This window comes from Homarus americanus, unplaced genomic scaffold (assembly GCF_018991925.1).
Source record: "Homarus americanus isolate GMGI-L3 unplaced genomic scaffold, GMGI_Hamer_2.0 scaffold45698, whole genome shotgun sequence".
Classification (NCBI taxonomy): Eukaryota; Metazoa; Arthropoda; class Malacostraca; order Decapoda; family Nephropidae; genus Homarus; species Homarus americanus.
Genome location: NW_024735554.1, coordinates 5,158,522 through 5,179,508, shown reverse-complemented (window position 1 = coordinate 5,179,508; position 20,987 = coordinate 5,158,522). Strand labels below are relative to the sequence as shown.

General features: G+C 42.9%; 1 protein-coding gene across 2 annotated transcripts in view; it reads left to right on the top strand.

Moving 5' to 3' along the window:
* Positions 1-4,289: 4,289 nt before the first annotated feature.
* LOC121871441 (alpha-actinin, sarcomeric-like) overlaps positions 4,290-20,987 on the top strand; it is a 103,338-nt gene continuing 86,640 nt past the window's right edge. For both annotated transcript variants that reach the window (XM_042373738.1, XM_042373737.1), the window contains exon 1: positions 4,290-4,537. In XM_042373738.1, coding sequence (XP_042229672.1) covers positions 4,442-4,537 — 96 coding nt within the window. In that variant the 5' untranslated portion in view covers positions 4,290-4,441. The remainder of the gene's footprint in view (positions 4,538-20,987) is intronic.

Here is a 20,987-nt window from a genome sequence, read left to right as displayed (position 1 = left end):
CCTTGGTTGCCGCTGGCCTCGACTCGACACACTACAATACTGCCAGTGTTGCACAAAACCTGGCACGCTACAGTATTATCTGTAGCAAAATGTGGCGTGTTCCTACATGACGAGTAAAAGTTTATACAGTATACTCGTATAGTAATTGGAAAAAATTAATATGCCTTGCAATTTTTTATCTTTCTAATTAGCCCGATGTGAAAAGTAATTCTTTAAATTAAAATGGTATTTTCATACAGATGAATGAATGAAAATATTTTAAGCTGGTAAGTGGTAAAATGATAAAGCATTCATTTCTTAAGTTGGGGAAACTCAATTGAGTCATTGTTGCGTTTGTCTTTGTAAATTTCTCTTCTGAAAACACACACCTTTTGCCTGAACACCTACATTTGTATAGTGTTCGTCCCAAAACCGGAAGGATGTTGCAGAGAATAATTAAGAAAGTGAGCGGCAAGATCCGTCCCAGGCTTAGATTTCTATTTTTGTGCGGCGCGCCACTACCTTGGAAAATAGGTACTACCCCCTGAGGTGGCAGCAGAGTTGCCAGCTGCCTCCACACCCTAGTGTCGTCGCCCGAGACATGAAGTATCGTTGGACACGTTTCTTAGTGGCAGGTGACTGTATGCACTTGCGGAGAGAACTAGGTGCCCTTGAATGTTATAGTTTTTTCTTTAACCTGCTATACTCGGTGTTACACAATCATGCCCTTCAGGTTGGGGATTCACCTTCACGTTGGATAGATTTACTGTCTAAAGTATCTCGGACTAGACGAGCTCATCACCATATAGTGGCCGTTCATGCATAACTGTTTCAAACAAAGCTTACTGGGAGCGTTCTTGCAATGAAAAGTATATCATGTGGCCGTATTTTATATTAATCCAGCGTCACTACTGATAATAGAACACTGCTTGTGTAAGTGCCCTCTGTCGCAAGCTTTATCATCACACGGTTATGTTTACCACCAACGACAATGACTGTAGCCGACATTTTATGTAGTCTTATATGCAATACATCACAAAGATTTACATCCCGTCTTTCATGCGTAAGCCAAGGTCGTCATTTCCCTCTGTAAATATATTGTGACGTACATCGACGCTAAACGGTCGCTGGCGTCAGAGTTCAGGAAATACTCCTAGCGCTCTCTGAAATGAAAACCCCACTCCATTAAGACTCGAATAAAAAGTGATCTGAAGTATTATTTGAGACCCAATAATCTTGAATTATATCGCGAAGAAAAGTAGACTATGTACACAACATTGTTTTGATTGGTTGCTATTTGCATGTATCTTATTTTCTTTTTAAACATACAAATGCAAAATATTACTTAACTTGAATCTTTATGGGAATTTTTTCTGATGAAGTGTTGTGGTACAAATATATGCTGGCACCGACAGTATGTGCTGGGTAGGTAGAGCCAGGTCATGTTTTGCTCGTGACTCATCGTAGTACCTCGAACACAAAATTCACGTGGCCAAAACCTTCACCACAGACTTTACCTCAGTGCTGTGCAGTTCATAGCTGTAGCTTTCAGTGTTTAGAATTTGACAACACACAACAGTAGTTTACAAAGCGAATAATTTTGAATATTCTACTGTACATAAAAAATCTGAAACTAGATTTTTGTCATAAAGTTATGGTCTTCTAGACGGTAGTATTGCAAGTGGCCAGGGTCAGGATTCTGGAAAACTCCTTACATTATCTTTTCACTAACTGATGACTAGAAGAAATATCTTTGTTACGGCATTATTTCATTATTCCGGTACGATTTTCAGTCATTCTGGTTGCCACGTTTGTGTCGTAGGTTAAGTGAAGGAGTGACACTCTCTCATTACTCATTTAGAGAGGAAATTTAACGTACAGGCCTTTGAGTTCATGTCGATTACGTCAGGCTAGTTGACTCTTGAGAAATGATGCACTTTCAAAATCCCACTGGAAAATATACACCTGGCAACTCTCGGTGGACAAAATTCCTCCGCCAGCATAGTAATCAAATGACAAAAACTTTACAAGCTTAGTTGTTTTCAAAGCAATACGGTAGATATGTTATATTCAAGACGATTTAAAGTAAATTCTTAACCTAACCCGAGATGGGGGATTTTCCACTTTACTGCTTTGGCGATTGAATTTTGAGAAATATTCTTGTGATTTTCCGCTGTAATTTTGTTCACGTACAGTGTATGGGAGTTCAGTACAAAATCCCACCGATTAATGGTTACCAGGGCGATGATTATTATCACTGGGAAAGGATAGGGAATGGAAATAAACGTGAGGGCAGAGGAACTGAAGTTAAATACATAGGTTGATCTTAAAGCAAATCCTGTTAATACTATTTGTTTTAATTTTTATTATTTCCTTTTATACATGTATGGCCAGATTTGCACTTTCACTTAGGACGTAACATTGTTAAATTATACATAAATTAGGTTAGGTATAAGGTGGTTAAGTTAGGTTTTCTATGGAATGAGTAAATTATTATGATCTATATAATCATCTACGGCCAGTCACAAGTTCCAGAAAATATAAATTCATAGAAGTTATCGTTTTAGGTAATTATACCTTAGGGTTACACATATACGCATTATCCCTGTCTAGTAACTGTGTCCTTGTAAAAAAACGCAAATCAGCCATAACTTGGTGGAGTAAGCCTTTGAGTTGACGTTGATATGATTGTATTACTGCGATTCTTAAAAGGCCGAAGTCTTGATGCGATTGCTCTCGGAAGTACTTCACTAAAGATCAACAATTAAAAACTAAAATAAGTACAATTTATACCTATGAATCTAGTAAACAGAATATTTCGTTATTAGTAAAATTTATGTAAATGAACCCCTACTCGTATTCCATAATGATTACAATAAAAACAAAATAACCCATTTATGATACAGGGCGATTTTATGAGAACTCCTAAATAATTCGCATACATCAAAAAATTTATCAGTTAGGAACCAAATTGTTTGCGTAAAATGTAGCTTAGTATTACAGAAAGGCGTGACATGACCCCCACAATTGATTACCTTAAATAAAGTGCCTGAAGTGCCCACCACTATGTTGCAGACACAAATTTATTCTCCTCAGCAAGCTCTCCAATACATAGTGTAGCATTTTTGGTGGAATATTGCTAATTGTCACTGATTATTGTTCTTAATTCATCAAGGGTGCGTGGATATGTAATGTACGTTTCATCTTCCAGTAACGTTAGGCCACATTTGCGCAAAATATTAGGTTTCCTATTGATATAGTTTTTAGTGTATGGGAATTATTTAAAGTTTTCGAATATAAAAATCAGCCACATTCTATTTCAATCACTAGGAAATGAAGGTAAGTTTAAGTGCTTCCCATAATGATAATCTTATGGTGTTATGGAATATTTTTCTCGTTCTCTTTGAGCTCCAAATTTCACGATCCCTAGAAAATGAACGAATGGTGTGCGATTGAGGCTGTTGGAAAGAAAGAACATAAGACTCATCACAGTTAAGTGGTATTTGAGAAAATAATTTTGTACGTGAAGAGTTACTGGTTTGATTTTATTAAAGAGAAACTAAACCAAGCGATTACTTTCACACGATTATTACTGGTACTACATATAATTGAACTTATAAATTCCTTTAATCTGTGCAAAATCAATAGACAACTTTTTATTTCAAAATAGCTTATAAACGTTACTTTTACTCTGATTTTATTTGTAAAGTACAAAGTGCGTTGAATTGTACGTCCGCCAAGGGTGTGGGGAATTGTTACGAACATTCTTATTTTGGGACTATGAATACAGAACCGTTAATATTTTACCAGTGCTAACTATAAGCATAAAATTTGTGTAATTTATTTATTACAAATTGATTATACAAATTTAATATAGAAGATACTGGAATAAACAGAAACAGCGCGTCGGTTTGTTTTGAAAATCCTTGCGATGAGTTGCCAGTTAAATATTTTGAATCTTTTAAGCGTATTGTTGTCTAAATTTTACCCACAATAATAACTTTATATTATTACGCTTGTAACAGTTATTGTTGTATTCGATGCTGAAGTGTAGTCGAACCTGCCTTATATGGAGGTTTGCCAAGATGGCTTAATGCTCCCCGGTATATGTTGCATTCTAACATATATGCATAATTCGTATTACTTATCACTTGCCTACAATTAAGAGATAAATATATATGCAATAGCGTCATAAGAATGAAAATCTATATTAATTATGATCAGAGAAGAAAGTTTTTGTTATACTATATTAAGCTCACGTACAACATGTTGGGGGATGGCTATTGGCAACGCGGGTGAACGGGGGGCGGGGGCGTCTCAGTGCTGTGCCGCTCGTTCTCCTGGATCGGGTGGATCTCGCCGCTCCCGGTGTGGTGGTTGTGTGGTGTTGTGGTGGTGCTCGTCCTCCCCCTCACTAGCGATAGTTTATAACAGCCTTTCCTCCACATAATTGGAGAACGACATGGAATACCAGAACGACCAAGAGTACATGGAGCCGGAGGAGGAGTGGGAGCGCGAGGGACTGTTGGACCCTGCCTGGGAGAAGCAGCAGAAAAAGGTTTGTCTTGTAGCATTTTATTCCGTGTGCGTCCCTCACTGATAACGTATTTTAGCTCTTAATTCCTGATAATCTAATCCCCAGATCGTCGTGTCTATACTAACTCGGTGTGAGTCTAGCATGTCTTAGGCCGATTACAGTCAAGTTGTACTAATCAGTGTGACGAAAATTATCGGATAGTTGCGAAAATAAAAGGAAAAAAATCAAGATTTCCGCGTCCCTTGGATCACCGCTTACGGAGTTACTCCAGGAATTTGGTGAATTCTAATTGCCACGACAACATATTGGAAATGTGGGGTTGACTTACACCAGATAGCTCATAAAATTGGTTTATTGTGAGTGTTTGCATCCATTACACTGGGAACTTGAGAAGGGTCCACTTAAACCCAGGTTGAAGCAGCTCTCACAACAACGTGTCGAGTAAATCTGTCTCACTATGATAGTGTTGTCAGGCCGGTGGTTGTTACCGTTACCTGTATACCACCGGGGCCAGACAGGCAGTGTGTTCACTTTGACTAGACGACATATATTCTATTGTCTGGCGAAAGTGTCACAAGATCATAGGAAAGTTGACATAAATAATCGTAATTTGTCATTTGGGTTCGCTTTCTTAAAAAAAAAAGGACAGGTACCGGTAACAGCATATTTGTGAAATACCTCCACATATACTTTATGTATGTACAGTATGATATATACATGAATCTCCAGTAGTATTCTCAAGACGTGAGGATGATTGGGTAAACATACAAATGCTTCGGCCGAGTGGTTTTCCTGCATTAAAGTGATGATGACACCAAAGAGTTCAATCTTGTTCACCTCAGACGTGGAATGACGCCAGCAGGACGTGGGTGTGCCGGGAAATATTTTAAAGCTGCCGTACTTGCCCAGTATGTGCGTTTGATTTTATTGGTTAGATAGAATTTTCATTTTTTTTTGCATTAAATGTCACACTCGCCATTATAGAAAACGGCCTTACCAGTTGTTTAAAAATACATGTTCAGTTCCCCTACACTTATGACGAGGGAACGAGTATTCATCTGTAATGTAAACTAATAATATACAAGAACATTATCAGGGTAAATTATAAGTATTGTACATGTAATTTTATGGAAAGTGAAGTACAAAATTCATTACTATAATTTGGTAAGTGAATCTGTCTCTTCCTTGTTATGAAAGAAGACTTACAGAGTGTTCAGTCATACGTGAAATTTAGTGTGGATCACGTGTAAAGGTGAGCCTTTAGAGGAGGTACTGGTGAACGTGAGGGCTTGGTATTAAGAATATTAATCAGGCAGTGGTAGTACGGGGCCGCAGGCTGCCGGACTAGCCCCACCACCTTCACTAGGCCTGTACCGTGTCACCCCGGTTAACAAGAGCTTCACGGATGAATTAGCTTCGAGTCTTCCAGAACTGTGCCTTAAGTGTTAGTTATAATCAGTGAAGTTACTGTGACTTGGGTCTAATAACCCGCGCATTCCATCTGCTAGTTGGACCTGCGCTATTTTGCACAGCTTGTGGGAGGGAACACTTGTGGGTACAGATGACCTTACCTGCGCATCTGTACTGACTCATCGATGACGCTATGCTATGGTGTGTGTGTGTGTGCAGCTGCGTTGTGTGAAATTGTTGTAGTGTGTCGCGTGGTACTGTCATTCTGTGCTGCAGCTGTCATATTGTTATGCAATGCGTTAGGTATGACCCACATTATCAAGGCTGGCGGGTCAAAATAAAGACACGACTCTCATCACACTTCCTGTAACATGATCTACGCGGTGTGTAGCCAGTTCCGTGCATACTTGGATGGCAGAACCAGTCTCGGCGGCCGTCCATCCAGTTGTCGTTACTTGTTTATGTATCCATTCGACATGTCCGTCAATGTCTTTTTATCCGCATGGTCGCAATTTTACTTCCGCTATGGTTGATCTATAGCGTACAGGCTGCGCTTTATTTGGTAGAAGACTCGATAGAAACATATATATTCAGCTCATGTAGTGGTAACGGTAGAAACGGGTTATCGCACACTACTGATAACTGATGGCGTCATAAAATGCACATTAGGAAACAACTGATGGCCTTATGCCGTATATAGGCTCTGTTAGGGCCGGATAGGTTTATTACATGGTCTCGTTGGCGGTCAAGTGCCTGTATGTAAGTTTAGGTTATATCTAGAGATAGTGATGTATTTTTATAATTTAGTGTAATTATCCCATGTTGATTAAGTCTGGATGAGTTAAGAAGAGTCGGTGCTGATAAATGGTGAGCAGATATGCCGCAACTGGTATGCGGACACGATTTCACCAAATAGTTTCCGGCAAAACAAAACAACAAGCCTGACGGAATCTCGCTACCAGATTGGCTGTCCTTTTCTCCATCTTGTTGGGCTTGGTCAAAGTAGGTTAGGGTGGATTTTTTTTCCTCCAACGAATTAGATGAAATTTTATCCCCCAACTATAGGTTATATTTGGTGAGATTTTGTCATGTATCCACCACAAGTATAGGTTGGATTAAATAGGATATGGTGTGACACTCAGTCACCGTCACCACAAGGAAGAGTAGGCGGGGTTCGGTCCTACCATCACAGTCAGGGGTTAGTGTATTACCAGGGAATGTGGAGTGGAGGCCTTGAACCTTCCCCCTCCCCTTCCCTCCCCCTTCCCCCTTTCTCCCCACCGTCCCAGGGCAGCCAGCACCTTTAGATAGCCTGGCTTTCACTCTCCTTGGTATTGTAGGCAAATATTTACGTAACCTAGGGTAATGTGGGGCCATGACACTCACATTACCAAGTAAGTGGAGGCAGGTGTGGGGCCCTGGGGTCAGGTGTTGTTGGTCTGCGTCTTGGTGCTTTATACCGAACAAAAATCATACCAGGCAATTTATTATTATACAAAATCTCAGTTTTACAGTGAACAAAATCCCACCAGGCCATTGTACAGTGGACAAGAGTTCCATTTGTTCACTTTGGCTTTAGCAGAAAGCTTAATCTGAATCTCTGAGACTATTGGAATGAATGCCATAAATATATGGATGTAATTAATATTGTAAACTGTTCTTCACCCTAATTTCTTTAGCATTAATTATCCCTTGACGTGGAGGCCTATTTGTAAAGAACACATTATAACCATCCACCATGGTATATACTCGACCATAAATCTGAGTAGTGAAGAATGTTGTCGTGTGTAGAATATTACGTAAATTTTTATGTTTTGAATATTTAAATTCCAGGAGGGATTTTGTAAGCACAAACGTCACGAGACTTTGGAAACATCCTGTATTAGCTACGACCAGCCATTGTATACAAGTGGCATGGTTGGTATAGATGTTGGACTGGTTTGTGAGGTCCAGTCTAGACACGGGGTTACATCCTTACATTGAGGTGTCAAGCCACTTGCATGATCTGCAGGTTTGGTTAGGTTAGGTGTTTGGGGGATATAGTCTACTAACCATGGCTGAATAAAATCTTCTGACGTCAGCAAAGTAAAATATTAAAGTGGCGTCCCTATAGTGAAGGGGTTAAAGTTAATCTCGAGGTGCTATTCTCAAGTCGAATAAAATTTAATGTGCTACCTGTTCTCGTCACTCTATTAAAATTTACATTCTTTGTATCATGAGAATAGTTGGAGTTCATTCAGTTTGCTGCAACGAAAAATGCATTGATCATCTAGGTGAAGCTGGTAGCCTTGGTTACTGTTTACGGATGTTTTAAAAGTTTAGTAATAATCTTTTAAACTTTCCTCATTTAACCAAACTTACGTTAGTTAAAGGTAACCTGTGTGAAGCAGTTACAGTGTGTGTTTTATTCTGTTTCCTGTATTTGGAACTTGACAGGAGAGTGACAGGTTTTTCAAAATACAGTATGAACTCTTAACATTTTACTGGTCACGATGTATACGGATTATAATCTTAAGGGCAAAAGTTGAGCCCAAGAAAATGACAAACATTGTACAGTAGATGATTTTTGTTATGTATGAAGTTCACTGATTTGGTTGACAGTGTGAGTGTGGCGAGATTCCTTACACCTGCTATTGAAGGGAAAAGGAACTATAGTGTATTACTTTATATTACCACTGTTTTACCTCATGTTCCCCCTGACTACCGGTTTTATGAGAGTTATGGTGGGGATGCTGTACTAACTAGACTTACCGTATAGTGTGAATTCTGCCCACGTTACAAGGCTTTACTACCGGCACTACATAGCTGCTGCTGCTTCCCGTAATGATGACCTTGGTGGTAGTGATTGTGGTTGCATTGGTGGTGGTGATAGTGATATTGGACACACACACACACGTACCGAGTCACACCTGTGTTTTGTGCTCCATATTTCTTCTCAGCCTCTCATCCCCTTTATAAGCTCCTGTTATACACCTGGAGCCGTACTAATTGAGTGTGGTAGGCGGGCACAGGTGATGGTACGAGACAGGTACATGCTAGAGGTAAGGGCGTTTTGGTGGGATTTAGTGTCGTTTATTATGCAGGAGGCGCTCGTCACCTTGATCTGAGGAAGGTGGGTGGTGCTGGTAGGTGGTGGGAGAGTGACACCGGTCTTGGGTGGTGGTTGGTAGGGGGGGGGAGGGTGTTGGGAGGGGGCTCTTTGATCTGGAGGATTTAAAGTCTTTTGACGTTGATATACTTTCTGATGAGTTGATTGACTATTTATTTATTTTTTTACATTTTTTAAACACTATTAGCGCAGTTCCTTGCCTCACCACCGACACACACCTCTACTTCGCTTGAGGGGTACAGTCAGTACACGGTATATCAGAAGCAATACTGTGACATTTATTTTGGTGGAGTTTATTCCGGGATGAAGGTGGGATTTGGGTCAGGCAGGCAGGCAGACTGACAGCAAGTGGTGGTACAGTGCCGGCTCCTCCTGTTTGCCACTTACCTAGTACCGGGAAGAGGTGTGAGAAACGTATAGTAGGTCAGCTGTAGCCAAGAAGTTTTTATTAAAGTTATGTCTGAAATAGAAAGTCGATTTATACTTTTTTTTTTAAGGAGTAAGGAGAGTGATGACTAGAGTTCTTATGACGATGAAAACAAAGAGTGAATGAATGACAGTTCACTAAGATAGTGATTAGTGAACCATACAAGCTAAGATCATGAACCATACCTGTATTATATTCTTGAGTTACTAAAATATTCTCAATTAAATACACAGTATCAATTCATACAGGTGTTTATTTAAGCCCTTCATCATAAACAACAACAAACCTTTATACCGTCCACAAACCCATAAGACACTACAGGAACTCAAACTAGAAACTTTATTTGTATTTATTTTATTTTTACTGTTCACTTAAACTTATATACATAGATAAAACCTGACGCGCGCAAACATGAAATTATGGTTTGCAGTTAAAATCATGAGGTGTTGGGGAGGAGAGGTTTGGTTGGGGGGGGAGGGGGAGGGAGGGAAAGTTTTGGGTCAGGGCACTGGTTTAACTGGTTTAAGAGTGTCGATAGTATACACGGGTTTGTTTTATTTTTTGTTTTGTTTTTATTCGTAGATTATGTAAATGTCTTCGAGTTTTTATTTTTTTATTATTTTTTCGTGGGCAAGCCGGGGGGAAGAGGGTGGGTGGGTTAGTTAGTTAGTTTGTTCTTTTGGGTTTTGTGATGTGGTGGTAACTTTTTTGTGTCAGGATATGGTGCTGTTAATATAGTACAGTGAAGGTCTTCCTCCTTGGCCAACTCTCATGATTATTTTTAAGATTTTGGCTCACTTTCTCATGGGTGCTGTTGGCAGTCATGGGGTAGTGGTGTGAGAGTATGGAGGGGGAGGGAGGGGAGATGTGTGTGTGGGAAGGGGTGATGTGTGAGGGTATGGGGGGAATGGGCTTGGAAGGAGGGAAAGTAGATAGGGATTTCTAGAGTGGGTGAATGTGCACAAGTATAGGGGGAGGGTAAAGAAGGGAGTTTTAAAGACATGTATGGAGGTGGTGTGAGGGGTGGAGAAGGCCTATGGTAATGATGGTCCAGGCGTGGGAAGACGTACAAGTGTGTGTGTGTGTCACTAGAAAGAAACTGCATGAAATTTGACCTTGTGTTACTTGGTGTATGGGGAAGATGGATCGATGGTGCCTATGGTGTCACCTAGGTCTCGTGTGGCACTGTTAAATGTCCTGTACAGTTGTTTATATTTGTAGTGCCGTAGTGTTGTTTGTATCTCAAGTGTTGATGATTATGTGGGGTTGATAGCTAGTGGTTGGGAGAGTTTGTCACTGGGTGGGTTAACACGTAGTAACTGGTGTGTGTGTGGGTGTAAACCTCGATACACAACTGTGGAACATATGGTGTGTAGCTGTTAACACTCTCCTTCTGACATAATTATGGTTGAATCATCTAATGGTTCAAGATGAATTTTAAAGCACAATTGTATACACATACACACAAGGGGGCTCACAACAAGTAGGGTCAGAAAAACACCTACACACACACATACACGATCCAAGCAGACCAACACAGAGACATACGGTCCCTAGCTGTGATTGGTGGTGTTAACAGTGGCAATAGACCAATTAAGAGGTACACTTTGCAGCTGTCTTGGCCTGTGCAGGGTGGTGGTGGCGGCAGGTGAGCATCGTGTCAAGCGTTAGTACAGTAGGTCTTGACTTAGCGGTGTGTGTGTGTGTGTGTGTGTGTGTGTGTGTGTGAGGTTTTCTTAGGGGTTTACTGTGTTCCAAGATCAGCGGTGGTGATGATATAGGGAAAAGTGTGATGGTGATTGGGGCTTTTCTAGTCTTTTTTTAAGTCATCTTAGGGAAATATATCTTCTAATCTGGTCATATTTAAGTTTTAGGGACATTTCTGGTGATATCTAAGTAATTTTAGGGGTGTTTGTACTCTTATCTTGGTGGTATTAGGGGCGTTTTTAGTTTTATCTCAGTTAACGCACTCTTCTAGTTATTGTCACAGTATGTAAACAAACTTCCTCCCCATACCCTGGATATACTCGGTCTTCAGCATAACATTAGGTAATAGGAACTGACCCATTATCGAAAGGCTTCTTGTCATTACGTATACCACAGGTTGAAGGCAAACCTGTGTTGGGTGGTGGTTGTCATTACTTTAACCTTTTACTTCAATGCTAAACCGGTTCTGATATTCCTTAATAAACCATCTAGAGCTATGTTACTGTTAGTCTTTTATTATTATTATTATTATTATTATTATTGTGATGTTGATGGAAATTCTTAACCCGTGTTCTTAAACTAAACTTAAGATCTTTACCGATTTGCATATCTTATCAAGTACCTTTATAAGTAGCCAGTCGACACGGAGCTCCTTACCCAACCTTCTTCTGGCCGATTGTAAGTAGAGATTAAGGTGATTACTGGGGTGGCGAGGCTGCGTAATTACAGGTATAACGGTGGGAGTAGGGGTGACCTTGTGACCTCCCCCCCTCTCTCTCTCTCTCTTCTCGTGACCTGTTACCAGCGTCACGGGATGTAACATGGTGTCTTAATGTTACTCTTGTGAAATATCTTGTCTAATTTTTTACTGTACTGTGACGTTGTAGACAGACGATAAGCGTAACTGTTTATAGTGGCTGTTGAGTTTGTGGTGAATGTACTGTGACTGTCTCTTTAAAGCGTTGTTTGTTGACAGTATCGTGCGTAGTATAGTATGACTATTATGTCAACACAGCACTGTAGAGGTGTAGTACTGTATTGTTAGTAGTATTGACAGTACCATCAGTTATCAGGTGTTCAGTATATGGTCTTCCTCTGTGTTACTAGAGTGTTTGGTTGACAGCTTGATCAGTACGGGTTTTAATGTCCAGTTTAAAGCCAACCTAACCACCTCTGTATATGGTTAAGGAAGACCACTTAAGGAAACTTGTTAGGTTACCTCTTGCATGCCACAGAATTACAGTCACGGCAGTAGTTATCGGTAGCAGCACCAACAGAGGCATTGTTTACGTTATCTGTAGCCAATGGGGGTGGATAGGTTCCGGGTAGGAGGAGGATGGTGAGGGGCATCGTGTTGTTTATATTAGCTCCTCGGGGTCACTGTGATAGCCTCGTGTCAACAGATTCTGAAGATGTTATTCGTTTAAGTTTCGGAAGTGGAGATAAGAGAAGATATCTATTGCCACGAGTTAACGTCATTGGTTTTTTAGTGTCATGTAGCCCGGGTGTTGTGTTGTGTTTCCATATCTGAAGGGAAAAGTTATTGTGTGTGTGAATCTTTTTGTCTTAATGTGAGCCAGATTCATAATATTACCTGACAATAAACTTAAGATTCTTTGTGACTGCACCTTGGGGCCCTTGAGTCTTTGATTGTTACTTTAGAGTTTTACACGTAATTGGTCATTTAGGGGTACAAACAACTGACTGGCGTGATATGCGAATCGAAAATGCCTTCCAGTTCTCTCATCACCAATCTGGGGAGGAAGAAGATAATAAATAAACTCTTAATAAACTCAGATCAGTTACCCGCCAGTGTCGTGATTACCTGTGATGTGACCCAGTTGAGTAATGGTGGCGGGCGGAGGAGGGAGGGAGTGAGTGTGAGTCAGGGCGAGATGAGAGGTCAGGTTGAGTTTGTTGGCCCCCCCCCCCTTACATCCTGTGCAAGGCGAATCGCAAAATCATTACATCGCCCAACAGGGAAGTATGCGGGGTTCATGCTTGTCTTCTTTGACGTGTACAGTTAACGAGCGCGAGTGTCTGACGGACCCTTGGTTAGGTTAGCAAGTTGCAGTGATGAGAGGCGTGGGCGTGAGGTAGGAAGCGTGGGTGCAGGTTGGCGTGAAAGAAAAAAGGGAACATGGGTGAAGTGAGGGATGGAGGAAGCGTGAGTGAGGTGAGAGGAGGCACTGTGACGTCACATGGCGTGGCGGAGATGGGGAAGGTTGGTGCGGTGTGTCACCCTGGGCACGGGCTGCTGAAATAGTGCCCCCAGGCGGCGTGTGGGCGTGTGTGGGGGAGGAGGGGGGGCCGGTGTAGGCCACGGGGAATTCAGCAAGAATCCCTGTGATTTGGGGAGATGTTTGACCGCCTGCGCCACTGTCTGGGAAGGTGGTCTCACATTCCCTTGTGGCTCAGGGTGTGGAATGAGGGAGAGTAAGGAGGTTAGTGAAGGGAGAGGATGGGGGAGGGAAGAAGATGGGGGATAGGGAGAGAGGGTAAAGAGTGACTGAGGGAGGAGCGTTAAGTAGTGTACCTGCCTTATTACCTGCCCCGCGCACCTGTACTGTTGTTACCGAAAACCCGTACATCGTCATCCTCACGCTCGTTGCAGGATGGTCTAGGTGGCGAGGGACTCCTGATAAGGGGGGGGGGTCCTGAAGATTTAAAGAACCCATGTTAGTGACTGGTAGGGGGGAGGGGAGGGGGCAGAGGTATTCGTTACAAGAGAAGAGTCGGATAAATTCGGCAACTGACGGGTTTTGCCGGTAACTGGAAAATTCGTCACGGATTATATTTAACTTTTGGCACGAACGATGGACGATCTCCTCCACCCACAGCTGTTACAAGGCGGATTCCTCTTGATTTCGTCGTAATTTTCACCTGAGCTATTTTTACCTTTTGTTTTTCTCATTCTCCAAGTTTATATTACATTGTATCAGATGAGCTTTACGATTCAAGTTTATTTATTTATTTTCGAAGGTGGTTGTTGGACCTCATTGGCTTGGCTCTCGGAGTTTTGTCAGTCTTTTTTTTTCCGACTCTCAACCTACTTAGTTTTTTATATTGACCTTTGTTAGCTAATGGGTCGTCGTGGGGGTATGGGCATGAGAGAGAGAGAGAGAGAGAGAGAGAGAGAGAGAGAGATAACAAAGTAGGCACATGCAGTGTTGGCTCTGCTACTGCTTCTAGTACTACTTGTGGATGTGAACTAAATCGACGACCCACCTCCACCCTCCTTCCCCACCTCTCCTTCCCCACCTTTCCTCATGTTCTCTTCTCTTTTTTTCTTCCGAGTTGTATTTAAAAAAAAGGTTAAGAGTGCCGCTGCTGTGCCCTACATAGCTTACATATCAGAGCAGCAGCTGGCGTGTTGCTGTGTCGTTCGTCTCCACCGGTGGTAAAGTAATTGTTGACACTAACGCCCTCAGGTACTGGGTGACCTGCTATCAGTGTCCTTTAGGGGGGGGGGCGAGGCGGTCTTTGATCCTGTATCGGGTGTCATTTCCTTGTGATGGCTAGGATCTAAAACATACTACCGATACCCGCCCTACCGATACCCGCCCAACGATAACACGCAACATCCCGATATCATTAGTTAAGTATTATATCGTGTGACATCTGATTTAAAGTCCGTAGTGTTGATAGATTTGTCACATGCGTCGGTAGCTCAGTACACATATGCAAGCCCTTAAAATGTATAGTGTGTACCTGTAGTGTGTTGTAAGATGGAGGTACAGCTGGTTTAGAGACGAGAGAACGAGAAGATAAAGAGGGAGAGATAGAATTAAAAGAGAACTCGAGAAAAGGAAGAGAGACAATGGTAAGGTGATTAAGGGAGGTGATTAAGGGATGCTGTGTCCTAGAGATAAAGTTATCTAGTTATGAACATCTTCCTGTCCTACAAGATAAGTAGATTAAATAATATCTGTACCCAGGAAAACAACAACGCCGCTTGGTGATGACACTGAAGGGAGGAATATTTACCTTGGGACTCCCTGGGATTACAGTTAGTCTTACCGTAAACTCCCAGCATTTGAGGCGTTATAGAGCAAATCCCCATTACAGAATATAGGGTCGATGTGTCGTGTATAACTTTATATATCCTGTCACAACCCAGCCGGACTCACAACCCAGCCGGACTCACAACCCAGACTCACAGACGTTGGTTGACTCGTTAATGCTTCAATGCTGGAGTGTTTTTGGGCAGGTAGTCTTGTGTGTGGCTCGTGTCGTAAGGATAAACCAGTTAAAGGGTCTTTATTTGGGTTATGGTAGAAACTCTTGAATTCTGTGTGTGTGTGTGTGTGTGTGTGTGTGTGTGTGTGTGTGTGTGTGTGTGTTATCAAGACGGTCTGTACTCTATAGGGACCATCAGGTGTACGGTAATGAACTATGGTGATGTTGTTCCACTGTTTAAATGATTAACAGGTATTTACGGTCTAACAGGGTTGTGGCGGGTTGTTGTTTGGTAATGTTTATGGGTAGTTTACGTCATGTGTTGGTGAGTTACATAGAAGGTTTATGTTAAGTGTTCTAGGTATACACAGAGGGTGACTGGTGTGTATTCTGGTGTAGTCTTTACAGTGGTCGTGGGGAGAGGATGTGTGTATGACTGAGTTGTGTATGTGTGTGATTATTATTTTTTATTTATTTTTTTAGAATTTTATAATCGTGAGAGTTAATACCGTGTAGTTCTTAGTTGCCACCTTCCGTAGTTTGTATATTTAGATAATTATATGGTTTTAAGAAGAAGCTGTGTAGTTGAGGGTATAGGGTGTGTGTGTGTGTGTGTAGTTAATCACGGTGGAGTCCTTGCTGAAACCTGTCACAAGAGCGTCAGTGAATCATAGTAGTGTGACGGATATCAGTCAAGTCAGTCCTCGGTGGGAATTTTCTCCTTAAGGATTTCACATGGAATACTTTTTTTCCGACGTCTTGCGTGTAAAGGGGGGGGGGGGTCTCCTAGCGTTGGTCGTGTTGGGGTTTCCGGTGGTGGTGGGGCACGTACAAGACCAGCTGTGGCGTTATTCAATGCTATTACGAGTTTCCTGTCCCAGTTAAACAGGTGAGGAGGAGATACCGCTCCGCTTGATGACTGACGGTGTGATGTTTCCAGACGTCTCCCCCCTCCGTACTCACCTATGAACACCACCACTACCACGTTGCTGAGGGTGGTGCTGGTGTTTAGGGGGAGGTCGTGGAGGTAGTGGTGGAGGTCAGGTTTGGAGTTGTGGTGGTGTGGAGGCCGCGAGGATGGTGTGTGTGTGTGTGGAGGGTCACATTAAGGCTTCGTGGCGTCAGGATGGTAGTATGTTGCTTCTACATTCACAGAGAGAGAGAGAGAAAGAGAGCCCCTGGAATTTCCGTCAAGTGGTTACATTTGTTTCGTATCTGAATATAACTAACATCTACTATGGTATTGTTGTTAGTCGCTAATGAGGAGGAGGAGGAGTGCTTGAGGCTAGAATATATTTACCCAGTTTTAATATCTGACTTAAACAAGATAGTGATTAACCCCTTTGATGTCGCCAGAATAACATACATGTATTTGTGTCATGATTGGGTGGGGGGGGGGGGGTATAGAGTGTTTTGAAGATGTCTTGTCATGTCTACAATCTCGCGTTATTTAGTTTTGTCTCCATGCCACTCACTTTGATGTACCGTATATAATGTAGTATCTGTTACTTGGTCCATTTTCTCTGGGGTTTATTCTCTGGGGTTTAGAACTATATATATGATGTTTTGGAAGGTAAAGAATCATCACTACTGAGAGTATTTTGACTTGTATGTGTTCAGTAATAAACAGGAATATTGTTTAAATGATGCTGTGACAGACTTCGCACACCATGGTAAAATGATTTCATATTTGTGTAATAATATCTGTATAAGGTCAGGGTTCAGTACCTACTAGTTTTATTCCGGGTCCGGTTTTTTTTATACAATATATATAAGAGATGTCAAAGGTCAAAAAAAGTATTCGAAATTTTGAGTCTCCTGACAAATAATTTAAAGTCACATCAATAATGATAATGAACAACTCTTTGATACATTTTTTGACAATCTTCTAAGTGTTGCAGACAATATTAGAGTTTGTTGGAGTATTTGCTGGTCCTATGAGGGTCTTATGGTCACATAATGCAGGAAGAGGCATTGCATTTATAATAATTATATAATAATAATAATTAACGGTTTATTGAAAGAGCATGGCAGCCGGAAGGCTGAAAATATTCAATTACATAATTGGGGAATGGTTCTCTTGATTTACAAATGATGTACAAGTAACATAAGTGATACAGATATGATATATAATAATTAAGTGTTGATAATTTTTACAATAGTTGGGACTGGGCTGTTCTTGTAGCAATCAGTTCGTGCTCGTATGGGCTGGATGCTGTTGGGCAGGTGTGTGGCCAGGACAGTAGCTTGGGGCAATGCAGGTGTGCTCCATCCTTCAGGTTAGGTCAGGTGAAGCCGTGATGGCTACTGTATGATTTATGATTTTTTTGTCGTATTTTGACCTATAAAGCTCTGTCTGTCCACTTTTGACTTGGTCAGGAGATTGAGGTTGTGTGTGTGTGAGAATCTTTGTGTTATATTGTCACGGGTTCATAAACAAACGGTGAGATGGTGTCTGGAATTATTTGGTTGCAATTACCTAACCTAACCACACTTGGGCCCGTGCACCATCGTCACACTCGGCCCCGTGCACCATCACCACCATCACACACTTAGCCAGCACTCGGCCCCCTGCATCACACACTTGGCCAACACTCGGCTCCCTGCACCATCACTATCATCACACAATTGGCCAGCATTGGTCCCCTGCATCACACGCTTGGCCAACACTCTGCCCCCTGCACCATCATCACACTTGGCCAACACTCGGCCTCCTGCATCACACACTAGGCCAACACTCGGCCTCCTGCATCACACACTTGGCCAACACTCGGCCCCCTGCCCTGCTTGTTTGGCTTGCCGAAAACTCGTGGGTAGTCTTGGCACTGGTGGCCCTCGTGTGTCGCCCACTACTTGTTCTCGCTCTTTATATAGTCACCTACATGTGCTGTGGCCGGCTAGGGTTACTGACACCTCCGCGCCAACGCTGGGGGCGCTGTGGAGGCAACCGCAGGAAAGGCTGTGGAACATCCCCATGCGGAGGCTGTAGAGGCGCCTACTGTAAAGGTTGTGTGAAGAAACTTGCGCTGGGTGGCGTTGACTCCACCCTCCGGCTGTAAAAATGGTTCAGATGTCGAGGGATCGTCTTGTGGTGGTTGTAGTCAGTTATCTGCTGGTGTGGCTGACGTGGTGATGGGGTCTAGACGAGGCCCAGATGAAGGTAATGGTAAGGTCTTGGTTGAGATGGGTGACAGTGGTGGGCGGAGAGAGCCAGTAGTGCACAAGGCCAGGTCGAGGAACAGCAGAGTTGGCACCAGCTGGGGTAATTTTAGCACCACCAACAGCCAATAAGCTTCACCACACCCCCTTCTCCTCCTCTGATCCGTCCCTCTGTGTCTGGGACCATCGTCAGCACCAACATCACTACCACAACCATGACCACTAAAATCACAGCATGATCCTCACACCGCCTCCCATAACTACTTAAATCTCCCCACAGCCATTGTTCTAACAGTGGCACCGTCACCTGACTACCGGCATCCCAGAGATCCGCCTCACACCATCGTCTTACACCAACCTGAGCACCACCACAGCTCTGAGTCACCACCATATTAATGCCACACCACAACTCCGCCGTCACCTGCACGAATGAACATTATTTCAGCTCATACATTACTTGCTCGCCCTGGCGATTATCACAGTCTCTCGCCCAGACTTTTCTTGATCGCAATCTTCGCCTTTTGCTTTTTTATCTGGCGAAAAAAAGGTCGTGTTACTAGGGTGTTATGCGTCCCTCTCACTCCACCTTTCTTACTTTCTCTTTCGTCTTTGTTGAGAATATGAGTCGCTCTTCCTCGTGTCTCATTCTCCCTGGGTGAATCATGTCCCCGAACCAAATATAGAATACACCGTGAACACACGAGCTATAGCCAGTCTTGGCACACTGGCTCTGCCTTTCCTGCACGTCGCGCCTCTAGAGGCCTCCTACAATGTCCAAAGTCGTCCCACCACGTTAGGAGGCGTTCATCGACATTTAGACATGCCCGACAATGTTAAGAATTGTTCGACAACACAAAGTACATCATTTGGCATCTGCAAAAGTCCGACAGTACGTAAAGTCGTCCAACGACGGTAGAAGTTATCCCTTGGTATTTAAAGTTGTGACAACGTGAGGGAACACTAGACACACCCAGCTACCAAGAGTCCAGAAGAGGCTTGGCTGATCAGCTAGACTGCCTTTGTTGGTCACCCTCATACCATAAATACGTCCCTCGGTGTCTAAGAGGCGTCATCAGTCAGTGTATAGCTTTGTGTGTTATTTTCCATTAGGGATGATAATGCAACAGACTACCGATTCCGTCACTGTGGGTACCGTCTATTCACGTGTTGGTTGAGAGTCCTCCTTTATACAAACCTTCTACTACCAATCGGGAATCACAATGCTTACCCTTTATACCTAAACCTGACTACAATTCAGATTCAGATTTGCCACAATTGATATTTCCGAATAAACTTCCTCATTCTAAACATTTTAGAGGATTATAATAGGTATGTGGGAGTCTCTGTTCACTATGTCTAAGGCCATTACCTACCTGATGATGTTGGGCAGCTTCCTTGGGCTTCATTCATCCTCTAGAGAAGAATACACTAGTCTGAAGTCATCACTGGGGGGGGAGGTGTCAGTCTGCGTTGAGTCACGTCTAAAAGAGTACTGGTACTTGGTGGTCTGAACGTCTTAAGGTACAGTGTGTGTCTGACTGACTAACTATAGAATGCCGGCCAGTTCGTACAGGATTCCGTCTACGCCATTTCTTCTGTTTACGACGTGCTTCACCCCCCCTCGTACACCCCTTCCCTCCACCTGTGTACGCCTAATTCTCCCCCCCCCCCTCTCCCTCAATCGCACCTGCCTACACCTAGAGTACACTTTAATTCTCTCTCTCTCTCTCTGTACGAAAAAATTAAGATGGGAGGAACCGTCGCCTGACACAGGTTGTCACCGAGGCGTCAGCACATGGTCAGCGCTTACTGTCAGCAGGTGTCGACTACCCTGCTTGCGTCTTGTGTCGGAAAAAAAAAGCAGCGGCAGAAAGATCTAGCAGAAGTAATTTGCACTCTTAACAAAGGCAGACAGTTCTAGCAGTGTGTGTGTGTGTGTAGTAGCAACCCGTAAGTACAGTGATAAACAGGATATACTAGCTATCAACAGTGACCAGCTCCCCACCCACACACCCTTCTCATTGCTGTACTCGTAACACCCAGTTTTAGCGGGAATTAGATAAAAGATACATGACTATATATCCTGTGGGTCGTTAACGGACGGTGTGACGCATGAAGCTCCTGTTAAATCCTGTTCTCTCTCTCGTGTTCTACCTACATTGTCTCTCCTTCTCTCACTGTTGCTCCCTCACTCTCCCGTTAACAGAGGAAGGAATTAACGCGGGTGTCGTGAGTAACGGGCTGCTCCTACCATTGTCTGGGACCATTGGGTTAGGTGGGAGTAAAGCAAGAGGCAGATGTCACGGCGGGTAGTAACAGCTGGCTGGATCACCACTCACTCTGTTACTCCAACGGTGACGCTCTTCTTGACTATTGTAGGGGGGGGGAGTGGAAGGGAGGAGTTGTAGGGGGTGGGGAAGGAGTGGGGTGGGTGTTGGTGGAAGGAGGAGTTGTAGGGGTGGAAGGGAGTTGTAGGGGGG